This window comes from Xenopus laevis, chromosome 3S (assembly GCF_017654675.1).
Source record: "Xenopus laevis strain J_2021 chromosome 3S, Xenopus_laevis_v10.1, whole genome shotgun sequence".
NCBI lineage: Eukaryota > Metazoa > Chordata > Amphibia > Anura > Pipidae > Xenopus > Xenopus laevis.
The window spans coordinates 47125377-47153186 of record NC_054376.1 but is presented as its reverse complement, the minus strand read 5'-3'; the positions used below and the strand labels follow the sequence as shown (position 1 = coordinate 47153186).

The 27810-nt window shown below is 37.0% G+C and overlaps 1 protein-coding gene across 8 annotated transcripts in view; it reads right to left on the bottom strand.

Annotated features, from left to right (window-relative positions):
• Window positions 1-27810, bottom strand: part of ppip5k1.S (diphosphoinositol pentakisphosphate kinase 1 S homeolog) — a 77534-nt gene that overhangs the window by 15445 nt on the left and 34279 nt on the right. For 2 of the 8 annotated variants that reach the window (XM_041588266.1, XM_018255359.2), the window contains exons 24-28: window positions 26299-26454; window positions 20104-20235; window positions 14898-14988; window positions 10993-11121; window positions 5377-5439 (exon numbers count right to left, since the gene is read on the bottom strand). In XM_041588266.1, coding sequence (XP_041444200.1) covers window positions 5377-5439; window positions 10993-11121; window positions 14898-14988; window positions 20104-20235; window positions 26299-26454 — 571 coding nt within the window. Of the gene's footprint in view, window positions 1-747; window positions 928-5376; window positions 5440-10992; window positions 11122-14897; window positions 14989-20103; window positions 20236-26298; window positions 26455-27810 lie in introns of all 8 variants that reach the window. The other 6 variants (XM_018255357.2, XM_041588265.1, XM_041588267.1 and 3 more) reach the window with 6 other exon arrangements.

Below are 27810 nucleotides of genomic sequence, written 5' to 3'. Positions count from 1 at the left end.
AAATTACACTAACACTGCAAATAATTCACTCTACCATGTAAAGTTTCATTCCTAACCCAACAAGTGTATTTTATATCTAGCCCCATGTCAGATTTTAAAATTAAATATTAAAAAATCAGTTTGCTCTTTGAAAAATGGATTTCAGTGCATAAGTCTGCTGGAGTAGCACTATTAACTGATGCATTTTGTAAAAAAAAAAAACATGCTTTCCTATAACAGTATCCCTTTAAGTAACTGTAGCCTTTACATTTCAATGTTCAACTTTGGAGGTTGTTTCAAAATATCCACATACTTGCTTAACCAGCGCTGTGCAATATGTTGGCGCTCTAAAAATACGTTAATAATAAAAATAACTGATGTCAGCAGATGATGCCATTAAATACAGATAATAACTAAAAAAGACAAGACGGAAAGGGCTGACTACCCTATTTGTTAATTTTTCATTACAAAAACAGCAACCAGGCAAAGCGCTCAGGTACAAAATTAGCCTTGAAAAAGCCGCACATGATACACTGCAACACCACAACGTACAGAAGCTCAACAAACCACTGGTAAGGGATACTGGGAAAATATATGAGGAAATCATTGGTCAAGGAGACATTTAAGCGCTCATTTTGCATCTTTCTGGGGGAGCAGAAGAATAGGGGTCAATTGAATTATTTTTCTTTGCACTTTGCATTCCATAAAGCAGACAGTGCAACTGTCTCGGCCACCACACCAGAAGGCACAGCTACAAGCGTGTTGTACCGTAGAGGCACTCCAAATCCTCCTGGCCCGAGATCAGCCAGTTCTTGAAGAGACGCAGGTGGTAGTAGCACTGGTGTAGGTGGTGGGCCATAGCCTGATCCAGACAGATGTTCCGAGACTGTGAGCAGTCGCAGGAAAAGCAGCGAAGCAGCTGGGTGACCTCGTGGTCTTCCAGGCATTCTGGAGGAAAATGGCCCATAACAAGCAACAAGGAAAGAAAGATGCATGAGGGTGGTAAAATGGAGAGAAAGGAAAGGGAAGCATGTGATGAAGAGTCAGGAAATGCTTTAAACCGCATGGTCTTTTACTTCCACATTATACTGAAAAATTGCCAGTAAATGTCCTAACAATTCCAAAATCTCAATTGACTTTTACAGTTTGGAAACACGCCAGGCTTTTAGGTACTTCTTTTTTTTTTATCACAGTAGATAACATTCCTTATAGCTTACCGAAAAACTATGCTTTAGGAGTAAAACCATAATGCTCTGTGTAATATATTCTGGTAAATCCCAATTTACACAAACTGAAGAATTTATAGTGCATTTATTAATGCGGGATCATTATTGGCCTGCTCGACATCCCAGATCAGCGGAAGGAATATTTATTTTATGATATACAAAGAAACCTGTACAAAGGATCTCCTCTATAAGAATACTTACGCTCATTGTTTTATTGCATATGTTTTTTAAGCTACACAAATGTTTCAATTGGAAACATTAAGGGCAATTGGTGCTGCTTGGTATTCATACTGTCACAATATGCCTAGTTCTGAGCCATCACATTAGCTTTTGTTTTGAGGGTTATGTTTTGCCTACTAGGCAATATATAAATGACCCTGGATTCCTCTGGCAATCAATTGCTATTGCATTTTGTATTGTCACTGACAGATGACAATGCACATTTCTTTATGTTGCCATTACTACATGTCAGAAAACAATATCTGCGAGGCATCAATAAAAAAAAAAAAAAGTCAACCAAAAGTCAAATCTCTGAGTTACAATACTAAATTATTACCCAAATTGTTTGATAAACCTATATTCATATGGAGGCTTAAGATTGCAAGTAAAACATCTAATTCAGGAATGGTAAGGTTTTATGAATATTTATAATGGCATTTTTCTCTCAAGAATCTCCAAAAATAACCCTCAAGAATTGTCCACTCAGACATAAAATATATTCTATATGTCACCCCAGTATTCAAAATACATTTTATTTCAGGCACATATATTTACAAATATTAGGCAGTTAAATATGGGGTTTTCTCTGCTGGACATTTTTCCACTGGTGGTAAAAAAAAACCCCCCAAAAACACTGGTGTCAATAGTCATTAAGATGAATCGCAACTGTCAGTACAGCAGATTTTTTTGTCCGAATCAATCATCTAAATGACACGTTTGAGGAGTTTACAAACATAGGTACTAAATTGTACAAGTGCAACAACCAATTGGACCTTTGATTTCAGACTTTTGGTAGACTGATCAAAGCTAACTGGTTATTATGGGTAGTGCACTTTATCAGCAATATTCTTGTATCTCAATATGAGTTGTAGGATTCACGACTAAAGAATTTTGAGTGCTCGTAGCGATTTATGGTTTCTTTGCTCTGTTGGAGAAAATGACTACTATTAACCAAGCTGTAAGTATATAATGTGAATAAGAGAAGGACAACTGAGCAACTTAGAAAGCATTATCATTAAATAAGTCATTATATTAAGTGTAAAAACATTGAAATCTATTGCTAAAAGGTGATAAAAGGGTCATTTTTTATTGACTATTAGTAGTTATCTACCAAATTGTAAGTATACAGAATCATTAAAACGTGAAACGGTAATGGGTTTTTTTTTGCACTAAAGCTTAACAAAGTAGTAGTAGTGTAGAAAGTGCTTCTGGCTTCTGTACCAGCCCAAGGCAACCACAGCCACAACCGTAGCTCCCCATCTTCTTTTCTACTGATTAACTGCACATGCTCTGTTGTCTGTTACCTGAGCTTAAGACCCAATCACAAAATACTATATATAAAATAAAAGTCACAATACAAGGCTTATTAGTGATAAATTCAGATTCTCATTACATGGCAGTAAATAAAACCCAGTGCAATCAGAATACTCAGCCCTGTAGCTTCTATAACATGTAAGCTTCATTTTCTGCTTGATGATTTGCGATGACCCCTAAGTTTAGCTTCTCAAAGCCACTGAGCATGTGTGTGTCACTGACTCCTAATAAAATTCAAAACGGTGAGCTCATGTGATAACTTTAGGCTAATGCAATAAGCTCAGTATATAAAAAACAGCAATTCTAGCAATATTTGTTTTTCAGGTTTTATTTGTGGCTTATGATGCCGTGTGCAGTTTCTGATCTGTTTAACCATCCATTACTTAAAAGCTATCGGCCCCCTCCATCTGTCAGCAAGAGAAGTCACCTACCATTGTCTACTATCACTGGGTATATAACCTGCCAAAATCAATTGCTATTTGTTTCCCATGGGCACAGGATTACTAATAACAGTCCCATGAATTAATTTATCACCTGTAAAACAACACACCACTGAATGGCACAATAACTTTTTGAAGCTGGTCCTCTTATAACCCTCCCCAAGTGCTAAGTACTATTTGTTTGAGATCATTTTTTTTTGGCCTCCAAACTTGTTGTATAGCGGAAACTTAACTCAATGCATGAAAAATTTGACACTTCCCCGTACTATGCAAATTATATCAACAGTAGTAATAATACAATAAGTAGTAATAAGTAGTAATGTACTGTGGCTTTTTAAGAATATTTTCACTTGGCATAGTCAACGCATAGTGATTTTTCAAAACATCACCTTTGAACAAAGCAACTCCATAAAACATATGCCAGCATTTCTAAAAGTGGTTTAAATATTCTTCTAAAATAAATGTATTATGAGTTTCCTTTTTCCACTATGGGGATTACACCTTGGTCATAGTTGCACAGTATCTCAATCAATCACAGCTCAGCTTAAAATAATATCCTGACTTTTGGATTCCAGAGCATTTGGCTATGTTCAGATACCATATAGCTTAGATTCCCTGATTGAGGTTTATTCTCTCCTTTGCAGTTGTACGTTCATGTCTGATGTAGATTTTTTTTTACCAATAGCATTAACATTTGCCCAGCATTAGTTCCTATGCAAATTAATCCATATTCATTCACTGTGAAGGAACTAATGAACAATTGCTTTAGTAGGCTCTCAGTCAGCAAAACAATTTATTAGTGTTAACAGGTCACAAGACTAACCAATATTAGTGACCTTATAAATTAGAACACAACTAAATGGCTGAAGAAGCACATGCACTGGACAGATACAAACATATACAATATATACAAACGCTGTCACACAAGAGAAAAATATGTGTAAGATGATCCCATTAAAATAGGAATATCTAGTCAAAAATAGGGAAATGCAATAGAATAAAATTGGGGAAGTGAAAAAGGCAACTAAGGACAGAAAAAAACAGTTTTGTGAGGGAGAGAGCTTATTAGGACAATGGGTAGGTTGGTGGCAACAGTCTCTCAGGGAGACAGGTGTGATCAAAACACCCTTTCTCCATGAACAGCTCATTTTAATTTCCCTAAAAAGAAAACAAACTGTCTAAGGCATTCCAGGTGTCCTTGTTGGCAGGCAGGTACTGCTTGGGGATGCCAATTTTCTAAGCGATGAAAAGAGGAAGAGGAAATGCCCTTAAGATGCAGAATACGTATATCTATGGAAGAAGGTTTCCTGGGAAGAGCTCCTGAATGGCCCAGTTCTTTCCCTGAGAGGACAGTACTTACTAAAAAATCCTGTGTGCCATGGCACTAATGCAACATGGGACTGAAATTGGCCTGCAGAAATACACACGCCAAGAATCAGTCCAAACGCTAGCATTAGCCTCCAGTACTGCCGGAACCCAGATATATTGCCTCGATCAGAGAGCAGGCACATTTCAGCACCGAAATGCGTGAGTTTGCATTCTCACGCCGAAATCCACCTCATGTGCCTGCCCCGGGCGAACACAGGGAGAATATGCTTTAACAAAAAAATAATAATTGTGCAGTTGTCAGGTAGTTATGTAATGGCTTAGTTTGGTGGAGGTGTTTTTCCCATTTAATCCAGCACTTTAATTCCAATGAGCACAGGAATGAATTTAACTTGCACTACATACAATTCCATAAGGGTATATGGATGGCTAAATGGGACTGGAACCTGATAATTATGAATTTAAAGTGAAAAACAAATATACTATACAATCTAGAATTTGTGTTGTTAGTCTTAAAATATGTCTGATCACTAACACGGTAGCGATAGTGAAAGGCAAAATCTTGGAACTGTTCGCTCTTATGGCTTTGATATATGGTATAAGGTCTAAAATATTGTTGTGTTAGCTGAGCATTCTATTTATTATGCTTTATTATGCTTGAATAGTATGAGAGCAACAATACCTTATTGCTCTTGTAAGGGTTGTGACCATTTCTAGATGGCTGGCTGGGTAATAGGGCAAAAACCACAAAACAACATCAAGAAGGAAGAAAAAATGGATTTTGGAGGAAAACAATGGAGAAAGAGGTGAATAAATGGAAAAAATGGGTTAATAGTGTGAGGTAGCACTTTAAATCAAGGAAGTGAACGTACCATTAGTCGGATGCTTTGCAAACGACACAGAAAATCGTTTTACAGCTGGCATAGACAACAGTTCTGAGGAAATAAAAAACAAGCATTGGCATTAACATCCTGCTTTTGGAACTCAGACAGGCACATATACACACCAACAGGGTGCAGAGACAAAGCTCAAGCACAGCCAAAGTTACAGAACAAATTCCAGCCAAAGCACAATCCACATCTGCTTGTTCCATTCACTCAAAGCTCATTACTTCCTGAGAAAGTGCCTGTACTTCAAGCCAGTTGGTACGAAATGTATCATTTTGATGCATTAAGTCTCACATGTAATTAATTACTCAACATAGTTTATTGGCCAAAGTCTGAACAAAGGAATATATGTTTTAAATGAAAACAGTACACAGATGTAGTCAAAATAAATAATCTCAGTATGGCATCCTTTATCTGGAAACCTGCTATCCAGCATGATCAGAATTACAGGAAGTCCGTTTTCCACAGAGTCCATTACAAGCAAATAATTAGAATTTTTTAAAAATTATTTCCTTTCTCTGTAATAATAAAACAGTACCTTGTACTTGATATTAACTAGGCTGTATGAAACCTTGTTGGTGTCAAAACAATCCTATTAGGTTAATTTAATGTTTTAATGATTTTCAAGCGATTTAAGGTTTTGGTGATGATCCAAATTACAGAAAGATCCCTTATTTAGAAAACCCCAGGTACCAAGCATTCTGCACAATAGATCCTATATCTATAGAAATCCTGTTCATTTAGGTTGCATAGCTATTTTTCCTTTAACTTTGCCTTTTGGAAGTATTGTTAGCAACTCTTTCACCGTTCCTAGGAGTTCAAATAAACTCATTATAAAATCCCATATTTCGAAAATATTGAATGTATTTTGAATCGATATTCTTCTACACAGAGCATAGAAACTGAAATGAATTCCGAAATTGGAACCCCAAGGACTTGTCCTTATGAATACCATAAAGAGACACAGTCCCTTCAGAGTATGCATCTGGTTAATTATCTAAATTTGACATGGAACAATACAAATAATTTCCCAGTAACACCTTGCTCCCTTGTGCAACTCTAAGGGAGGGTACATATCTCCCAGAATGCTCTATGAGACCCAGTATTTTAGGAGAATAACAGAGGCTGTCCCCACCGGGGAAGGTGAAATCTCTGCCCAAGGGAAGCAGAGAGTAGGAGTCTCTGTTGTAAACAGAGATATGGACTAACGAAGTGGGGCTAATGAATTTCTGTTTAATGAATTTCTGTCTCATTACCTGGATGTTGCTCAGGGCTGCTTCTGCCAGGTGGCAACGAGCGGCCAGTTACAAGGGGCAGCAAAAAATAGCCTTTTATAAATTTTAAGAGCCGAATTTCCAGGTTTTAATCAAAAAATTTGGCTCCGCTAGTGCAGAGAGCGCTATTGCTTTCTTTGCTCTAGAGATGCTTCTCCCACTTTGACTGATTTTAAGCACGGAGGAGGAGGAGAGGGAGGGGCAACAGCAGGATTGCCCTTGATGTTGCTGTCTTTCTATTTTGAAAATGGATTGCAAAAGCTAACATTTGAGTGAACTCCCACACCTGATAATTATATATGTTCAACAACAAAGGTATGTCCAAATTATACATCCAATAACAAATTAAGTACTTCACACAAACATTAATATTACAATACGTAATTTGTTAACATAAAAAACAGTTATTTCAGTCCTAAACCAAAAGCAGTGGCAGAACTACTGGGAGGGTGCGACTGCACCAGGGCCCGCACCCCCTCTGAGCCCATTGTTTGATGTGCGCACAAAACAATTGTCTCGGGAGGGGGTTAGGGCTTACAGTAGCTTACAGTTATGTTACTTACCAAAAGGTTGCATTGAAAATGTATTATTCCAATTTTTACCAGTTTTACTGCCAGAGTCACCAGCTCACTAACAATTTTATTTGTATGGCAAGGAAATTTACAATGGCATGAAAAGTTGAGAAGCAGCAGAGAGACTCTCCTCTTTTCAGACTTTCAATTAACACATTTTTGAAGATCTTGTGCTTGTTGCTATGGTTTTCACAGAGTTCTTTTTACGTATCACAAGCTATATGGCTTATTTCACTCTTTGCCATTTTAAACAGTTGGTCTGATTGGCCAAATTTCAGAACGTATACCTTAAACTACTGCTACAAGTAGCTGTTTCTTGGCCTGTGCATAAGCTCCAATCCACTTTCTTTTGGTTGTATCTACACCCAGAGTCACTGTGTTGGCCTGGGTAAAGACACATGGGGGCAAATTCACTAAGATGCGAAGTTGCGCCAGGCGCAACTTTGCCGCAATTCGCCGCACTTCGCCAGGCGTAGTTTCGCCAGGGCTCCGCAAATTTACTAAAATCGTATGTTGCGCACAGGGGTAGCGTAAGGTTGCGAAGTTGCGCTAGCGTTGATTCGCTATATAAAGTTACGCTAGCGAAGGCTAATTTGCATACGGCGCGAAATTCAAAATTTCAATGGAGGAACACGTATCTGCACTACAAATGCCTAGAGAACCTTCAAATCAGCAAATAAAATTTTTATTTTGCCCTACACATGTGCCCACTGTCTAGGTAAGTTGCCATGAGTCAGGAAATGTAGGGGGGAGGAAGGGGAGCCCCAAAAAATTTTCGATCTTTTTCAGCCTATCAGCCATCATGTAGAAAACACGCCAGCGTTTTTTTGAGACTTAGAAAAAAAATTTACTTTTTTTTAAACAATCCCTATCTACTCTATTGCGCTTCGCCAGGTCTGAGGTGGCGAAGGAAGTCTAGCGTAAAAGGTAGCGTTCAGTACACTGCGCAAGTTAGTGAATTTGCGTAGTTTCGTTGCTAGCGAAAATTCGCCTGGCGTAAAGTTGCGAAGTAACACTAGCGAAACTACGCCAGCGTTCGTTAGTGAATTTGCGCAGTAGCGAAAATGCCAAACGCTAGCGAATTAACGCTAGCGTTCGGCGCTTCGCGGCTTAGTGAATTTGCCCAATGGAGTGGACTATAGCATTTCCTCAAAATTCCGCTGTGTGTCTGCACCCAGGCTGACTGAATGACTCTGGGTACAGACACATTGTAAAGTGAATAGGAGCGGCAGCTTCTCTGCCTGCATAAAACTGCTGTGTGGCAGTAGCCTTAGGGTCTTGGTGCCCCATGCAACCCACAATAATGTTAAAGGGGTGGTTACATTTTAGTATGTTACAAATGGGATATTCCTAGCAACTTTGCAATTGGTTTTCACTATTTATTTTTTATAGTTTTTGAATTATTTTTCTTCATTTTCTGACTCTTTCAAGCTTTCAAATGGTAGTCACTGACCCCAGCAGCCAAAAACTATTGTTCCGTGAGGTTACAGTTTTATTTCTATTGTTACCTATCCCCTATTCATATTCCTGTCTCTTGTCTAACCACTGCCTGGTTGCTAGGCTAATTAAGACCCTACTGCCACATATCGGTTGAAATACAAACTGGAGAGCTGATGAACAAAAAAAGCTAAATAACTAAAAATCCCTAAAAAAGAAAAAACTAAGACTAATTGAAAATTATCTTAGCATATTAATGTCTACATCATATTAAAAGTTAATTTAAAGGTAAACAACAACTTTATTAAACCTAGGGTTGCCACCGGTCCGGATTTTACCCGGACAGCCTGGTTTTGAGAAGGGCAGCCTGGTCTGCACCTGTGATATCATGGCCCCGTCCCCTACCTAATCATGAGCCGCACAAAGGTAGCAACCCTAACTTAAACACTATTATTCTCCGTGGTGTCAAATGACAGATGTTTGCAAGAAATTGACACATTTAAACTCAGAAGAGTCAATAAAGTAAAGGTATAAAATTGTGTTTTTGTTTCTCAAGAGAGAACCAGAACATTTCATTGCCACAGAATGAAGAATCTATGGCGTTGGCTGTCAAGGACTTGACCACCATTGAGCCATAGCTTCTGTTTCTGTGTTCCATTGTAGCCTATGGGAAAAACACATTGCCTAACAACTAGTGCCAGTTGTGGCCAGAACTACTGGGGTAAACCTATTAAAACAATAAAATATAAAAACATATAGTACAGTATTTTATGGTATTTGAAAATAGCAATATGAACAACTCTGAACAAGACACATGGACTATATGGTAACACAACCAGCCAGCTTGACATAAATATTTATGCTTGATACAGTGATGACGCATTCGATAGACAGCTATGTGCTGAATGGATCCACGGGGACAAATAGAACAGTCAGCTGAGTTACAGATTAATGTAATGAAATAACTCGACAAACACAGATGACTGATACAATAATCAATTTACTTGCAGATTGTCTACAAAAGTGGCTTCTATGGCAAAATGAAAGATGGAGGCATAACCTCACTATATAACCAAAAAGGTTGAAGAGTAGACCTATTCGGCAAACATACACTGATTATAATGACCCACACAGCCAATAAAAATGCTGTAAGTCCTTGAAGTATCAAATCTCCATTTTGTTGGTTTCAGATGATTATGAATCAGAGCTTTACTACTAATCAAGGCAGTGCCTTATTCACAACAAAATGCTTTAATGAGTAGTATTCTAAATAGAACAGAGGACTAAAAGCTTACAATTCATTTCAGATACTGTGGGTATCTTTCTCTGCATATCTTTACTAATAAATACACACACACAAACATATAAAATTAACTGTGCTAGAAATAGTAGCTTGTTCCTATTAAAGTCTATGGAAAGCGAGAATTCGTTTAAGGGAATGGTGGTGGATAAATTGCCCAGTGTGCTAGTGATGTGAGGGTCAGCCCAAAACCCTCAGGTTAACCAGGTTCCGGCTGTCATCCATGCATGATTTGCATCTGCAACCTATATATATATATATTTATAGGTGCCACTTTCTCTGCCCTGACCCCTTCTTGACATCAGAGATGGGGAGAGTGCGGGTCTACAGGGTTGGGTTGGGCAGGGGTTAGGGTTAACAACTAACAACCAGCACATCACTACTGCTTGCTATAGCTATTTGGTTTTATGGTTCACAAGTTAACCCCTGGGGTTAGTTTATGACCCCCACAGAAGCTGTAAGGGACGTATTAATGAAAATGTAAACTCTTAAATCAAAGTCAAATTCCCTAAAAGAATACTTCTAAGCCCTTTTGAATTTTTTTTGGAATTTCCAGGATATTAGCAAACAAATGTACTGCTAATATAAATAATTTAGTACCAACGGTGTCACCTGCTGGTCATTTTTCTGACAGTGATCCATTTATACATTCATTTATGTAATTCAGTGGTTAGTTTCCATTAGTAGTAAATAAAACTCTGAATGAACATTTTCGACAAGCCTATGAGGTGCAATGACAAAAATGTATTTGTCTGTAACATTGATTAATGTTTAGTAACAAAAGGAAACCATCTTCCATCCATACGAAGGACAGCAGTCGACGTTTCCTTTTTATCATCATTATTCCTCTTCCAAACTAAGTACAGAGAACATTTTAGAAGTCTGTTATTTTAGAGCTGCTAAAACTCGGTAACCTTGTGTTTATTCATGCAAGAACTCCCCTCCTTTCCAAAGACTGTGCAGTTAAACTATGTCACTGGGCCGGGAGATAGAGCTCAGTGGTTCTAAATACACGTACCGTCTTTGTAAGTCAGGCTGGCAGCAGAGCTGATTTTTTTGCGGTGGCTGCGTGCGTAGTCCTGCAGGTTTGGAGCACTGGAGGAGCCTCCCAGCACTGTGGTGCTGAACAGCCCAGTGCACTGTGATCCTGGAAAGGTGGGTGATGTGGGATTAGTAAACACACAGGTCTAGTACATGCCATTAAAGACACATCACCACAGTTAATTGTGGAGTTCTTTGCCTTTAAAGTATTTTTTTCCCCTATAAGTCTTGGGACAAGATGTAGGTTTGGTGCAACTAATTTCTGGACAAAGCAAGAAGAAAATCAAGTAAGGTTTTTTTTCATGTAGTTGTAACAGCAGCCTGAGAATTACAGGTCAGGGACTCAATGAATCATAAACACAGATTATATACAACAAGATGCTGCACTCTCTCACACAGTGTAAGTTTTCTAGGTTATTAATAAACAAGATATGTTCCTAACACAGTTTCAAAATTGAAGCATACTCATATAAACCAAGATTTACACTTCAGTACTTTCAGTACTACATAGTATTTGACGGATCAAAACGAATTGCTATATGTATATGTGCTTTTAGCACATTGGCAATAGTTTGGGTGGTCTCATCTTAATACCTCTATCTATATTTTACACCTCCAATATCTGTCATCTGAATTTGATACTGCTGACTGATCTTCATTCCCTTGGTAGCAACAATTAAACTGTACTCTTCTTAAACATCTGACAAATAAGTTTCTATTATGCTAATAAATCCTTGACACTAGTTCCCTTTAATGTGCAGGTGCCCTACGTTCTCTACCTGTGTCTTGCCATCTCAAAATGAACCTAACAAAAATCAAACCGAGAATTTTTCTACCTGAACCTTACTTCCCATTACTATTTCCACAGACTGCATGTACTTGTGTTAACAAGGCATGTTATCTAAGGGAAAGGCTTCACACTTTCCATGCTAACACCATAATTAAAACCACATTTCACTTTTTCCTACAATATATTGCCAACATTAGTCATTTTGTATCAGAAGCAACAACTAAGCATCCAAGCCCATATCCTAGCCTGTCTGGTCTAAGGCAACTTGCTACTTAGTTGCCACTTCAACCTCTACTCCTACAGTCTTCCTTCAACTTTCCTGTTGGTATACTCATCCTCTCACCTCAAAGAGACCCTGATGTTGAAATATTTATCATGGTTTCCATTAAGCATATATTAACTTACAAGCTCACCTAACTATATTTCTTCATTTCTTCATTGTGTATTCAACCATTCCTTGTTGACTCTTCCGGTTCCTCTGACACCCACTGCTGGGTTACACCAAGTTCTTTCTCTGCTCTAAACCATTATAACTCCTTTCTCTTTCTGATGCTTACCCCTGGAATGCTATACCTATACCCTCAGTAAAGAATCTTCCTTTAATCTCTTCATAACTAAAATCAAAGACAACCTCTTGGGTCAATTGAATAACACCTGAACTGCTTGTTACGTATGAGGCATGTCACTGTAAAGCTGTGCCTGCAAGATACTCATCTTTCCCCACTATGGAGCAAGTATTTCCTTTTCACTTGTCACTTAAAACTTAACTCTAGAATGTAATTAGATTTACTTATATTCTATTATTGGACTGACCCCACCTGTTCTATTAATGTATAAGCTACAGCTATAAACAGAGCAGCAGTCACACTAAAATAATGGACAAAAAATAAAGACGAACAGTAGATTTCCAAACACATGGACATAAGAAAGGCGGTGAAATGCGATTTAAAGGAAAAAATGAGGTAAAATATATGCTATAAGTAGTAAAACAATATACACGCATAATAGATAATAGTGAAAAAACAAAGGGATAAGTCTATAAATAGAGCGGCGGGCAGTTGACATTCATTTCAATGGAAGATAACAGTTTCACCATCAGTAGAAATTAAAAATTTATATTTTATGCAGAGGAGCATAATATGATATTTAATATAAAAAAACCTATTAAGAGCACTTTGGTACAATGATAAACTGACTAAACTACAAAATCTCCCTGTAAGCAATCATGGCAGTATTAATGGCACTTGATCTAGCCTAACATTTACAGTGTACCCATGGGCAGCTTAAAGGGATACTACCCATATTATGTAAATCCCAATCAATTCTGATGATCATGTTCTTTAAAGCACATTAACTCAGATCTTATAAACAGAAAGTCTCAAGCTGTAACAGGCTGGAAAGCGGACATTGGGAGAAGGGCAGGTATTTTATGGATTTATGCCTATAAATTTAAGCTGTTATACATCTTCCCTTAGATAAATGCACTATACACTTATGACCACTTTTATACACTTTTCTGTCGGTACCGAGGTCTATATATGCATCAAACTCATTGTTAGTTTGGGAGCCAATGAAATACGTAGTGGTTCCCAAACATTGTAGCCAGTGGCGTAACTAGATATTACTGGGCCCCAAAGCAAATTATTTTTCAGGCCCCCAAAATGTTTAGAGGTTGACTTGTTTCTCCAATATTTATTGAAATTGTATATGAATTAGGGCCTCATGGGGCCCCTATACCTCCTGGGCCCCCCTGCAGCCGCAGGGTCTGCTTCCTCTATAGTTACGCCCCTGATTGTAGCCCAAACCAGTGAAAGAGTGCCCCAGTCTAAAAGGGTAATTGGGACAAAATTTGAGGGACATACTTAAACACTGTCTTATAAATTTATATAAGAAAGTCGTTGTTAATACCATATGTTAAGAGCTAATTTGACAACGAATGGGAGACTGAACCCAAAATGTCTAAAAATAAAATTTCAATTCAACTTTGAAAATCAAAAGCCTGAGGCTGGCCCAGAAACTTCTAGATATTTGAATCTTTGGTATTTACACAGAAGTAAGCAATACAACAGCTCCTCTGTTAAAAAGCAGGGATGCACCAAATCCACTATTTTGGATTCTGCCAAACCCCTGAATCCTTCGCAAAAGATTCGACCGAACCAAATCCTAATTTGCATATGCAAAATAGGGGTGGGAAGGGGAAAACATTTTTTACTTGACAACGCAATTTCCCTCCCTGTCCCTAATTTGCATTTGCAAATTAGGATTCGGATTTGGTTCGGCCAAATCGAATCCTGCTGGAAAAGGCTGAATTCTGGATTTGGTGCATCCCTATTGAAAATGGAAATAAGATGATAGATATACCCTTAAGACTCACTAGTTAAGGAAAGAAATAAATGGAAGGCATACCCTACTCATACATAGAGGAAAAATTATGAACATATATGTATAAGCAACAAAGACATGCTAAAAAGAAATAGATTTCTTTTTTTCACAAATGTAAAATCAAAACTAAATTGAAAAATGATGCAACTGAAAAGACAAACAAAAGTGTATTAACAAGCTCTTCTCAAATTGGTAGTAATTGTATTTAAAATTGTTATTGGTATATAAGATCATAAAGATACATTTTGGATTAATGCTCTGAATTCTTTATAGGATTTTTTTTGTCCTTGACAGTTCACTTTCCATCAGTAGAAGGCTTTTACTTTACATATAAATATAAAGGTGGTCCATACACAGGGAGATCCACTCATTTGGCAATGTTGCCAAACAAGCGGATCTCTCCCCGATCTGCCCACATTGAAGTTTGGCTTCCATTGATGGAGGCCAAATGGGCGGTCACATCAACGGAAAGATGCGGCCACAATTTTTTACACTGGCCCGACTTTCAGCCAGATATCGATCGGAAAAGCCCGATACGTTGACGATTTGGTCTGTCAGCATCTTTAATTGGCCTTAGGTGTTACAGATTACATAATCTGGGAGTCAGTGTTAAATCTAAGATGGTGGGTTGTTTCACAGCAATACTTAAGCAAGCTTTTAAACCTACATTTAAAAACAGAAATACATACATGTGGGACCATTCAACATACCTAAACCGCTTTGCTTCATGTCTGAGGAATGTCTGGCAAAAGAAGTGAAGAGACGGTAGCCGCCAGCTTTAGAGGATGTCTCAGAAAGGACCTGAAAGGACATAATGATTTTATTCAGCAAAATAAACAAGAAACACACATCAGCAGCTCATCCCAAGTGTTTTCTTTCTTCGGGATTTGCAAACACAACAGCTTAAAAGAAGATGAATAACAAAACAATGAGAGAATTCACATGCTGCATTGAGAAAGGGAAAGAAATATAAAGATTGCTAGAGGATGCGCCATATACTTCGGGTATGTAATGAATGTGGTGTGTATTTTTCTTTCTGAACTTTTGCCCAGAATCTTCTGTATAAAGTCCTTCTTATCTGACTTAGACAGTAGTCAGGTTTTTGGACTCACTGGCTGAGTGCAATGCAACACTCAACTGAACTAATTCACATTTGTCAAGAGAATTTACCTGGGAAGAACTGAGGGTTGTGTAATATATAAAGTGAGAATAATACAATCTTTATGTGCTTAGATCAATGCACATCGAAATCAAACACATTTCTGTTTGCTGGCCCATAGGAATATTTGGACCCAAAAAACAACCAATGAAAGGAAAAAACATCCAACACAAAAACATGTATGGAAGAAAAAACATTTTTGCAATACAATTTGTTAAGCAGCTAAGGGGCTACTGATAACATGATGGAGGGTAATATCAGAAGGAAGGATGTGGTGAAACTTCCTATTTCTTAAGATATGTAGCAGCAGAAAAAGTGGAATTCTGAAGATCTTTCATACTAAGAAGAAAGGCCAGAAGGACAATCCTCGTCGAGTAAAACTAGGGAACAGGACATCACATTTCAGTTTTGAGTATATGTGATATAGACTGAACATTTAGGGGCATATTTACTATTGGTCGAATATCGAGGGTTGATTAACCCTCGATATTCGACCGTCGAAGTAAAATCCTTCGACTTCGAAGTCGAAGGATTTACCGCATTTCCTTCAATTGAACGAAAAATCGTTCAATCGAACAATTAAATCCTTCGAATCAAACGATTCGAAGGATCTTAATCCATCAATCGAACGATTTTCCTTCAATCAAAAAAAGCTAGGAAAGCTAACATTGGTGCTGGGTAGGTTTTAGATGGTGAAGTAGGTGGTCAAAGGTTTTTTTAAAGAGACAGTACTTCGACTATCAAATGGTCGAATAGTCGAACGATTTTTAGTGGATGTCGTAGTCAAAGGTCGAAGTAGCCAATTCGATGGTCGAAGTAGCCAAAAAAATACACGAAGTATTTTTTATTCGAATCCTTCACTCGAGCTAAGTAAACGTGCTCCTAAGTCTATCTACCCCAAGGTTGGAGTTATTTTTTGTCTATGAAATAAAAATAATCCATAAAAATGTATTCTGTAACCGAATAAAAACTTGTCAACAACAGAAAAAGCTAAAAGGAAACAGATAAAATGGGAAGAACAACAATACTGTTTAATGCCAGAATTCAGTTGTTGCAATAGTACAGTAATACTCAAGAAAAAATAAATTAATGGTAGTTGATACCATGTGAAACAGAATGAAAAATCAAGAGACTAGGATAGTTTTGTGATATCTGGTTAGCAGCAGCTTAATGATACTCAGAACCAAAGACAATTGCTATGACTCCCTGGGCAACATTTCTTTTGATTTCCACCCATTCATCTAGTGTCCCCTGGCCCCAAATTCCACCTGTTAACACTTTAAATAACTGGCAAATACTCAAGCTCACCGCCCATCAGCTACCAGTACCAGAGCTAGTGCCACAAGGTTCAACTGGATACCTGCTGCTTTAACAGGAATTGAACATGCAGCAGGTGACATCGTCCAAAAACATGCACCAGGTTTCATTCATGTGGCTGCAGTGGAGAGAAGAGTAGTATTCACAGCTACAATTAGCAGCAATACTGATAGCCCTTAATGTACTTGAGCACAATTATTAAATTTAAATCCAATTAAACATTTAAACAAGCTTAAACACTTGCTATGGTATATTACTTTTCAACCAAGCTGTAACTTGTTTTTTTATGTAAAAAACTATTTTACCTTATTCCTTACACAGTACAAATACTTTATTTGTATGTCTGGTCAGGGGTTTGTTCAAACCAGGAAAACTGTGACCCCATTGGATTTAAGGATTATTGTTCCTAATGGAAAATATCCATTGGTGAAGCAAAAGGAAGTGAAGAGGAGCAATTCTGCAGCTCCTCTTCACTTCCAACTTTTCCAACTGCTTGGGTAGTTAGACTGCCTAGACAGCATATGATTAAGTGCACAAATGAACAAAACGTGTAAGGCTATGTATTATCTACTTTTGGCCTGAAATAAAGTTCTCTGTTCTCTTACAAGAGTGTCTGTGGGATCTGTGAGTGTCTGCCATCTTCTGTTTGGTTAGACCGCACACAAATGGAAGAATACTAAAGGTGTCTATAAACATGAATAGCCCCTTGTATGGTATTAATTTGCTAAATTTGGGGGGCCAATTGTTCAGATACCGTGCATGCTTGGCCCTTGTATCGTCACCTTAACATCTCTAAAATCATTGCTCAAGTTAGGTGATTCTACAATACCAAACAAAACGTTGCAATTACATTGAAAAAAATCTTTAAAAATCCATACCTAAAATAATTATTCCCAGACAGTACGCAAAATAGAAACTTCTACATTCCAATACATAAGGAAATGAATGAAGGACAGTCTATTATTACTAGTACGGGTATCTTGAATTCCTCTGTTTAAGGGATACAGGCAGCAAATTCAATAGGCCAACAACTACTTTATCATCCTGACAACCAGTTGTTCAAAGTTCCTCAAACATTATCAGCCTCCCCCTGCTTGTTAGGCATCAGTTAGCTTCATTTTTAGATCCCCGTTCAGTTGAGTGGAAGGGTGTTCAAACTTTTGCTCATAATTTCTTTCTTCCCATGAATTAAAGCTTGTAAAATACAATGTAACTGTGCATTTGCAAATATGTTGTTTATTTTTACCACACCGATTACTATAGTAGTTGTACACTGCTTTTTCATTTACTTGTCAAGGGATGCCAAAATTTTGCATTCGACTGACTGAAACCACTCCCTGAATAGCAAATTGAAAGTCTAATCAAAGAAAAGACTTACAATGGCTTTTAAAGAGAAATGTAAAAAATGAAATAATGGGACAAAGTATAGTATATATAATCTTCTTGATTGAAGCTTTTGTAGACAAAGCAGCTCACTATAAGGAGTCTCACTTATCAGGAGACTTTTGATATGTTTTGACTATGTGTGACAATTTTAGGTTCTGTCCTACTTAAGGGATGTCATGGGAAAACATTTTTTTTTCAAAATGAATCAGTAATTAGTGCTGCTCCAGCAGAACGCTGCACTGAAATCCATTTCTCAAAAGAGCAAACAGATTTTTTTATATTCAATTTTGAAATGTGACATGGGGCTAGACATTTTGTCAATTTCCCAGCTGCCCCATGTCATGTGACTTGTGTCTGCACTTTAGGAGAGAAATGCTTTCTGGCAGGCTGCTGTTTTTCCTTCTTAATTTAACTGAATGTGTCTCAGTGGGACATGGGTTTTTACTATTAAGTGCTGTTCTTAGATCTACCAGGCAGCTGTTATCCTGTGTTAGGGAGCTGTTATCTGGTTACCTTCCCATTGTTCTTTTGTTTGGCTGCTGGGGGGCAAAGGGAGGGGGTGATATCACTTGCAGTACAGCAGTAACGAGTGATTGAAGTTTATCAGAGCACAAGTCACATGACTTGGGGCAGCTGGGAAATTGACAATATGTCTAGCCCCATGTCAAATTTCAAAATTGAATATAAAAAAATCTGTTTGCTCTTTTGAGAAATGGATTTCAGTGCAGAATTCTGCTGGAGCAGCACTATTAACTGATTCATTTTGAAAAAATGTTTTTTCCCATGACAGTATCCCTTTAGTACAAGAAATTACAAAAACCATAGCTTTTCCTAATATAACTAATGTTGTAGTGGTATACTGTGCTTTTACTTTGAATACAATCATTACTGCCCAACTAGGTGAATTTTCTTATCAAGGAAGCATATAGAGGAAGCAGAATCCATGGTCGCAGGGGGGGGCCAGATCGCAGGGGTATGCTTCCTCTATAGTATTAAAATACCCCCTTCCCTGCTACTCCTTTCCTTTAAAGGGGAACTATCAAGAAAATGAATATTTAATATACGTTACAGCATACTGAAGTAAGAAGCTTTCTAAATACAATCAATTAAAAATTCTGTACCGTTTCTGAAATAACCAAGTTTTTCTTCACTATTCCTCTCTTAGCATCTGTTTCTCTTCATTCTGTCTTTATGCAAGAGTTTGGTGTCAAATAGACATTTAGATCTTATATATCTTATAGGGGGGCTCCTTTTGCCTAGATGATGTATTAGAGCTCACTCTATTAAAATCACCAGAAATCCTGTCTCACTATATGCAGGATTTGTGCGAAAAGCAGTTATTTTGTTAGATTTTGTTTGTACTGGAATCAGTCATTTGAATGAGCTCTAATACATCTGTTCGGAAAGGAAACCCCCCTATCAGATATATTGGATCTAACTGCGAATGAATATCTGACACCCAACTGCTGCATGAAGACAGAATGAAGAGAAACAGATGTGGGATAGTGAAGATAAACTTGATTATTTCAGAAACCATGCATAATATTTACTTGATTGTATTTAGTAAGTTTCTTATTTCAGTATGATGAAGTTTATATAAAAGTTTCATTTTCGCGATAGCTCACCTTCAACTTGATGCGCACACGTAGCTTCGCAAGCATGAATCAGGTGAGGGTGTGTGGCCAGGAGTGGCTTTTATATATACATTTTGCCTAAAATAGACAAAAATACTAAAATTGTGCATTCAGTCTGCCCTGGCTTCATTTAGTTTGTACCTATGGTGATGTTTTTATGTTGCAATGATTGAATTAACATTGAATGTAAAGGTTTAAACCAGTTTCAAGTCCTATGATGAATGTTTGAAGGACACAGGGCAACAAGGAAGCTGACTGCAGTCTCTTCTACAAAACCAGACAATTTAACAGCCCGACTACATTCAATCAATTGTACAATGTACATGGCTGTAAATTTTCAGTTAAAGAAGAAAGATATATGAGAAGATGTGAGAAGAAGAAGGATGGCTAATGGGAAACTAAATATAAAAAAGGAGACACCTGTTGCCAGGATGCCAGGTTAGTGGTGGACATGGCCTTGGACTGCAGAGTGATGGCACATGGGGAGTGAATGGGCTCTCCCGATCTTCTTCTCCGGCGCCCTCTATTGCCTGTGCTTTTGGCATTCATGACCTGCAATCAAATCCATGGACAGGAAGATTTCAGTCCACTTACACCTGATTGAGCAAACAATTTTATGAATCTGTTTTTATTATGGAAATATCACTAAAGCTTGCTAAAACCAATTGTCTTCAGTACATCAAACTATCTCTTTTCTATTAATTCCGAAATAAACGTCCATAACAATATCATATTCAATTATTTTTGCAAGGTAAAAAGTGAAGGTAACAACATTTTAATTGATTTGGTACATCATCTCATCATCGTGAGATCTCTGTTTCTAGAGACATAAGGAACTTACATTGGTATTATCCAAACCTCCATGAGTCAGAATATTGTGTCTTAGACACTTCTCTGATATAAATTTCATAAAACATAGGGAAGGTAATGATCTTCTCAAAAAGCAATGAAGATGGGGGTACCATCTTCTCTACATGTACATTTAGAGAAAATTATATCTCGAACTGTTAAGATGCAGTGAGATTCAGTATGAAGAGCATAGTTTCTAACAGCAATGCTTTATTTTAATTTAAACACATCCTATTTTAAGAGACGTTATTATGCAATGATAAAATATACGAGGATGAGCTGCAGAACTCTAAGGTGAGAATGATTCGAGGAAGGCAGTAAATTTACTCAAAAAAGGCATATACTGCCTACATCACGGACTGTCACCCTTACAAATAATTCCAAATCCTGTTTTATTACAAGCAAAATAAACTTTACTTACGCTATATAAATTATTTAAATCTTGTTTCCTATAGTCATTTTGAATCCAGAAATAAATGTTTAGGGAGGCACCATTTTGTAAAAATTGTTACCAAAACAAGCTTTACATCATATCAAAATCGAATGTATGCCTATGCCCAGGCTACACTATTATAGACAGTGAGAATGTAAGGAGGCCAGTGACATCAAGGAAGTGCAGAAATGAAAAGTGAAAGTAATTGCTGCGTGTGAGCCATAGAGTTGGAGAAGGCAAAATAATGACTGACAGCTGAGCTTTTTAAATGAAATTATAACAGGTATGTATGTTTAAATAACAAATGAGTTTGGGTTTCATGTCTTCAATTTGCTGAGGACTTTTATTATACAACTTTTTAATGTCTGGGTGACAGGTCACCTTTAAATTTAATATAAATGTTCAAGAAGCAAATGCAAAAATGAGGATCAATGCTCGTAGACTACAGATTCATCCAACTTGCTTGATTTCACTAATAGAAATTTGGCTTCAGAATTTCCTAGGTTTTACTCCAAATCATTATAGCAGTAGTTGATATTCAGCTGACTCTGAAAAATAACACAACTTGCTAGTGCAAGAAAATTAATATAGTGATATCAAATGGCCCTGTCCTCAGGAGGACATATTAAGCAGGAACAGATTTTCTGGCAGAACCATGGTACATTTTTTAATATGTTTGTAGCGTTCACTGGGGCAGGGTTTGATGTGAATAAATGAAAATGACTTAAATGTGGGGCTTGAAAAATAATGGATAAAAAAAACTCTCACCTAGTTAACTGATGGGTTGCAAAAGTATGGCCATTTGCAAGCTCTATGGATGAGGTCTTATTTATGGTATTAGCTTCAGTTAGTAAGTCATATTTACCACTTACTGGATAATAGATTTAAGTGCTACAAGCTGGTAATTCCAAAGTTTCTATGTGAACTCTCAAAGGAATATGATGGTGTGAAGATGCTACATTATTCTGTTTGCTAAGCTACGCTGATCGCAGTTTCATAGTCAATAGCAACAGTTTAGGTTGTTAAACACAGTATATAGCAGAAGTATAGCAGAAAATGTAATATGGTATAACTCTCACAATATAGTATGGTAAACACTCTCACTATGGAGATTTTGTCAGACAGGTCCAACAAGTAGTATATATATATATGTGTGTGTGATTAAAGTATAATTAGATTATTTTAATTTTTACAAGAAAGCACCCCATATTTCATGTAATGTGTGCACTGTGATTTCAATATGATCTTTAGCACCTTCAGGATAAAAGGGCATGACCTTTTCCTGTAATAGTTGTCCGTTCAAAGCTAGTTAGCAAGTTTGCATCTCTGGTGGACCCTCATACTAATATCACCCAAAACATACACTTACAATGAAAAGGGTGCAGTGCAACTCAGATCTATTCCATGGAAGTAGAGGCAATCCTTACACTTGCTAAAAATGTACATGAACAGAACCTTGGATAAGATAAATTGATCATAAACTGTCACCTTACTTTTCTTTGTCGTCAGAGCATTTCCATTTCCATCTATCCAGTATAGGTGAGAAAGAACATTTCTCTCATATAAATGGACGACAGACAAGATGATGGGGAATATGAATGATGATAAAATAGCATACCTATTAAAGCTGATGCTTCATCAGTGTTTAAGTGATAAAACTGGTTGACACTAGATCATGAGACATGCTGGCATTTAGAAGGACAGCGACTGTGTAATAGTAATATATAAGCTTAAAACACTCTGCTTTTACAGTGGCATCTGGTGGTATGTGCTTGACTGTTCTGCTTAGACATACACATCACTTTGCCCTTCAAGTTCGGATTTAACATAACATTTGGCACTGGCATTCATGAGATGTATTTAATGTGAATGGACAGGTGATCAGAGTTTTAGAAAGAGACTAATTGAGAAACAGAAGAAGTCTGGTTACAATGGTAACAAAAACAAAGGAACACAGGATTTAACTTTTGTTTCTCCAAAAATTATCAGACAGGTTTAATTCTTCCTAGATATTCAGTGTCATTATTATTCCAGCTAATCCTAATCTACCTATTTTTATTACTGATAATAGTCATATTGTTTTATTCCCAGACATCCCTCCATAACTGTAACTGACCAACTCTCTATAACTTGAAGGAGTCTATATATGATTTTTTGCTTCATTCTCTAATTTGGAGGCAAACGTTTTTTTGATATATTTAAATATTTTCCTGCCCAAAACCTTGCTTTTTTACGTAGATTTCTTTTATAATCTAAAAATTACATGATGAAATAACTTTTGATGACTTTTTTTTACATTAGCCTACAGTTCTATCCTCTGAGGCACAAAAAGCATAATGTGTGAAAAAGAGCGTTGCTCGAAAAATGTAGTGTGTTAATAAAAAGCACCCAGAATTTTGCCGCATTAATCTGCATTTGACCTCTTCTTACAATTATGTTTACTGAATTATATGCAGAATCAGATCGCTTCTAGGAATATGACCAATGAGGATATTGGAAAAACAAACAAAAAAGCAGATAGATAAGCAGCACTGCTATAACAAGTGTGCAGCACGTAATTAAAAAAACACTATATTTTAGTCAATGGTAGAGGTGAGCTTTGTGTATGCCTATTTATCATTGAGGAAGAAGCATCTCATGCACTCATTTCACTTGAATGAATGCTCTACAAAACGCAAAGCCACGAGAAGCTAAGTCATGACAATTCTAACTCTTATGAAAGGAAGCTGTGAAGAAAATAAAAATAAGCTAAATGTAGACGGAAAGCGGATGATCTGAAAGACAGTAAGTTGGTAGCTGGTAGAGTTAAGGTAAGCTGTAACAGAACATCAAGAGACTGCTCTCAAAGAAAGAACATAAAAGCAATTCAGACGTCTAGGGGCACATTTATTAGAGGTCAAATTTTTTTGGCCAGGCTTTTTGTTGCAAAAAAATCAGGATTAGGATTTATTATGTGACAAAGCTTTGACAAGTCAATGGCAGATGTCCTTTTTACAACAGGAAGATGTTTCTTGCCATCATGATCTTCGAGGATTTTGGACATTTTGCCGATGTTTTTTTGCAACAATCCAAGAAATGGGTGGTTTTGGACCGTCAAAAAGTCACACTATTCTAATTGACGCACGGTTTTGTAGCAACTTTTCCCACACATACTTTTTTTGCTTGGATTTATTAGTAAATTAAGGGCATTTGTGGTTGGGAGTTTGGTCAAATGTTTTTTTTAAGTAAAAATAAGAAAAGTTATAATAAATACACCCCCTACAGTGTTTCAAATAAATTCCAAAATATTCCTTTTGTGTTAGCCTAGACTCTGTGTTGTAAACTGTAATATGCATAATCATTTGTATTGTTTTACACTAGAGGCATAAGACAAAAAAGTGCAATGAGTCTATGTGCTGATCTTTTAGTACAAAAAGGATTCAAGGCTGAAGGATACTTTTAACTAAAATTCTCAATTCTTGGACATACCTTTAGGTTTCTATTATTCAATTGCAAAGTCAAAAATCATATGATAAAATTACTTGTTAGGTTCAATATAATATGTTTCAGGCTATGTTCATGCTAATGTACTTATCAGCACTGTAAAACATCTGATGAAGGGCTCATGGGATATTTTACCTCGTCCACACATTACTAATGTACTCCAACAAGTGCATTTGTGCAAGCAATGCAGTGCATCAGAGGTGAAACACTGCAGCTGCACCTGGTGAGCCAAATGATGGACTGGCAATGGTAAGACCAGGTGCAGTGATACCAATTACAGACAAGTGTTTTTATGTGTTCTGATTTTATAAACCCCACAAGCTGTTTCAAAGTAATTGGATAATATGGAATGTTCTTAATATTGGATTTATTTATATTTGTAAAACATTCAAACAGAATTAAGTTTAACGTGGGGTCACCTAGGAAATCAGTTATTCATATTAGTTTATGGCCTAAGTACTTATCCACTGAGCAGTGATTTGAAATTGGGCCAAGATAGTTTACTCATAAAAAGCAAGGGGAGGGTCAAAGTCAAATCTCTTCAAAATGCTGCTAGCAAGAAAATTGTTTGGTGAAAAAAATGGCATTATCCGGATAACAAAGAAAAGTCTTTGATGAAGCCACCCCAAAAGCATGTAAAATCTGCTACTGAGAACTAAAATGTAATTGCATAAGTTCTGCTGTTGATGAAGCCATCAGCAGAGTTTATTAAAGAATAGAGATCAGCATGGGAGACGTCTTAGAAGGAAAACAGTTGTACAATCTCATTACAAAAGCCATCAACTAAAGTTCAGGGAAAAATATAGTATATAACGTTTTAATTTGGCCACAACCACAAAAGGTACATTGGGAGAATTATGCATATCAACAGATTCAGAAGTGTATTTCCTACAAAAATGTATTTAATATATTTGTGCTATTTGCAAAGTTCTAACCCCCCATATGTAGAAAAATGGAGTAAGTTTGCCAAGTAGGAGTAACCCATATCAGCCAATAAGATGTTTGCTCCTACACAGGTGATCAGTAAGTCATACCTTCTGATTGGTTGCTATTGGTTATTGAGCCTGGGCAAAGGTAATTATTACAGAACAACCTAAATGTCACCACAAATCAGCATGTTTTTAATCACACACTAGCACTGTGTGACAGAATTCCAGTCTGTAGGCTCAAGGAAACTAGTGTGCTGCAACTTGCATGTGATTTACCAATGCCAGCATAAATTAGAGTCCATATTGGTATACCTTACACAGTTTGCGGTTTTAAGGTTTTCTAAGTGCCAATGGCATCACTTCTGGGACAATGGTGCAACAAGCATCACTACTAGTGATGGGCAAATTTGTCCCCTTTCGCCGAAAAATTAGCGAATTTGCAGAAAAATCCACAAAACGACGAAAAATTCTCAAAAAACTTGTGTAACTCACATCTTTGGACGCGCGTCTGAAAAGTGGATTGCATCAATTTTGATGCCGGCGTTAAAGTCAATTGGCGGCCGAAAAGTGTTGACACACAGAGATTTTGACACAAACGACTTTTCAAAAAAAAATTATCGCCAGCTAATTTTCACGTGTTTCGTAAATCTATTCGCCGCCGCCAAAACGTCTAAATTCGCAGTGAATTCGGGCCAGCCGAATTTATTCGCCCATCACTAATCACTACCTGTATTGGCATGTCATTTATTAAGAAAAGGACACAAGATGCCATGGGAACAATGGAACTAACACCTCCACAAACATAAGTGGCAATGGTCTTATTATGAGAGCATATTTATTCTTTAGGTCAATAATTACTTCCGCAGAATGGTAAGCAGCAGTAATCACATAATGTTTTGTAGGTTAATATACAGCGTTTACCTCCATTGACCCAGTTTTCTTGGATCGAGTTAGTGGTGATTTGCGCAGCGGCTCTGGTGTTAAAGAGGACATTAGAATAGATCTGTCCACTTCATCATTTCCTTTCACTTTGGATAAGTCTTCTAAACTCCCCTGATCAGTCTTCTTATCTTCATTCTACAGTTCAAACAAAAATACAAATGTAAACATCTATCAGTAAAAGAAAGTGATTTTTCATAGATGATGTGCATGGGATGTGTAAAATATAATAATACACAAAGTGTCCCTTCCAATGATTGCCATCTCACCATGCTTTATGCTCATCTAACATGAATAAGGAACATTTATCTGCTATGTAAACTGCAGTGGAACAGAGTAGATTCCATATATTCTGCTGTGATAATTCAGTAGTAAACTTTTTCTCATCAATTATTTTATAGTCATGAAGTCAATCAGCCTTGAGCCCCCCAATACAAATATTTATGCAAATCTAAGGATTTGGAATGCGTGTCATCCTTATTTTTTTATCATCTGTTATGGTTTCCCAAATTATATATTCTCCCCACCCTTTTCAATAATGAGATAAACAAAAGGTGCATCTTGGCTGCACTCAACTTCACTCTTCATGCCATAATTTTTCCATTTATTTATTCTCTTCTTACACTTTTTTTCCACTGTACTTTGTCTTTCTCCTCTTTCCTTCCCTCTATTTCTCTCCTCTTTTCATGGTCTGCATTTTCCTTTTTTCTTTTTCTCTTGCCCCTTCCTCTTGAAATTTGTTCTGCCTTCTCTCCTTTCTCTTTGGACATCCCATTGTCCTTTTAGCCTTACCCTTTTCTCAAGTCCTCCCTAATTTTCAATGTTTCTTTTGCTTCTCTCTTTTCCCTCTTCTGCCTATCATCATCTTAATTTTATTTCCCTTTCCATTCTCTCCTTTATTAACCTTTTTCCTACAGTGCATGTTCTTCTCCTTCCTAAAGTGCATGCTCTTTTCTCCTGTTTGTCTTTCTGCCATTTCAATACCATTCAAGCAGATTGTTTACTGTTTATAGAAAGACAAATCATATTTATACTTTATATACCATATTCCCCTCTGGTGGCTACTTGATGGTACTATTAACTTAACGTACTATTAACTTAAACAGCAGTAGAATCAAAAAATGAAAGTGTTTTAAAGTAATATAATGCAGTGTTGCCCTGCACTGATAAAACTGCTGTGTTTGCGTCAGAAACACTAATATTGTTTATATAAATAAGCTGCTGTGTAGCAATGGGGGCAGCCATTCAAAGGAGAAAAGGTTCAGGTTACACAGCAGAAAGTAGGTAAGCTCTGTAGAACATAATGGTGATATCTGTTATCCACTATTTAACCGATAGCATTTTTTCAACTTCCGCCATTGCTACACAGCAGCTTATTATAAACTATAGTAGTGTTTTCAACAGTACATGATATTTTCATTAATTTAAAACAAAATTTTTTGGTGTTACTGTTGCTTTAAGTACGATGTCTATACAATAAAATGCCACAAGGAA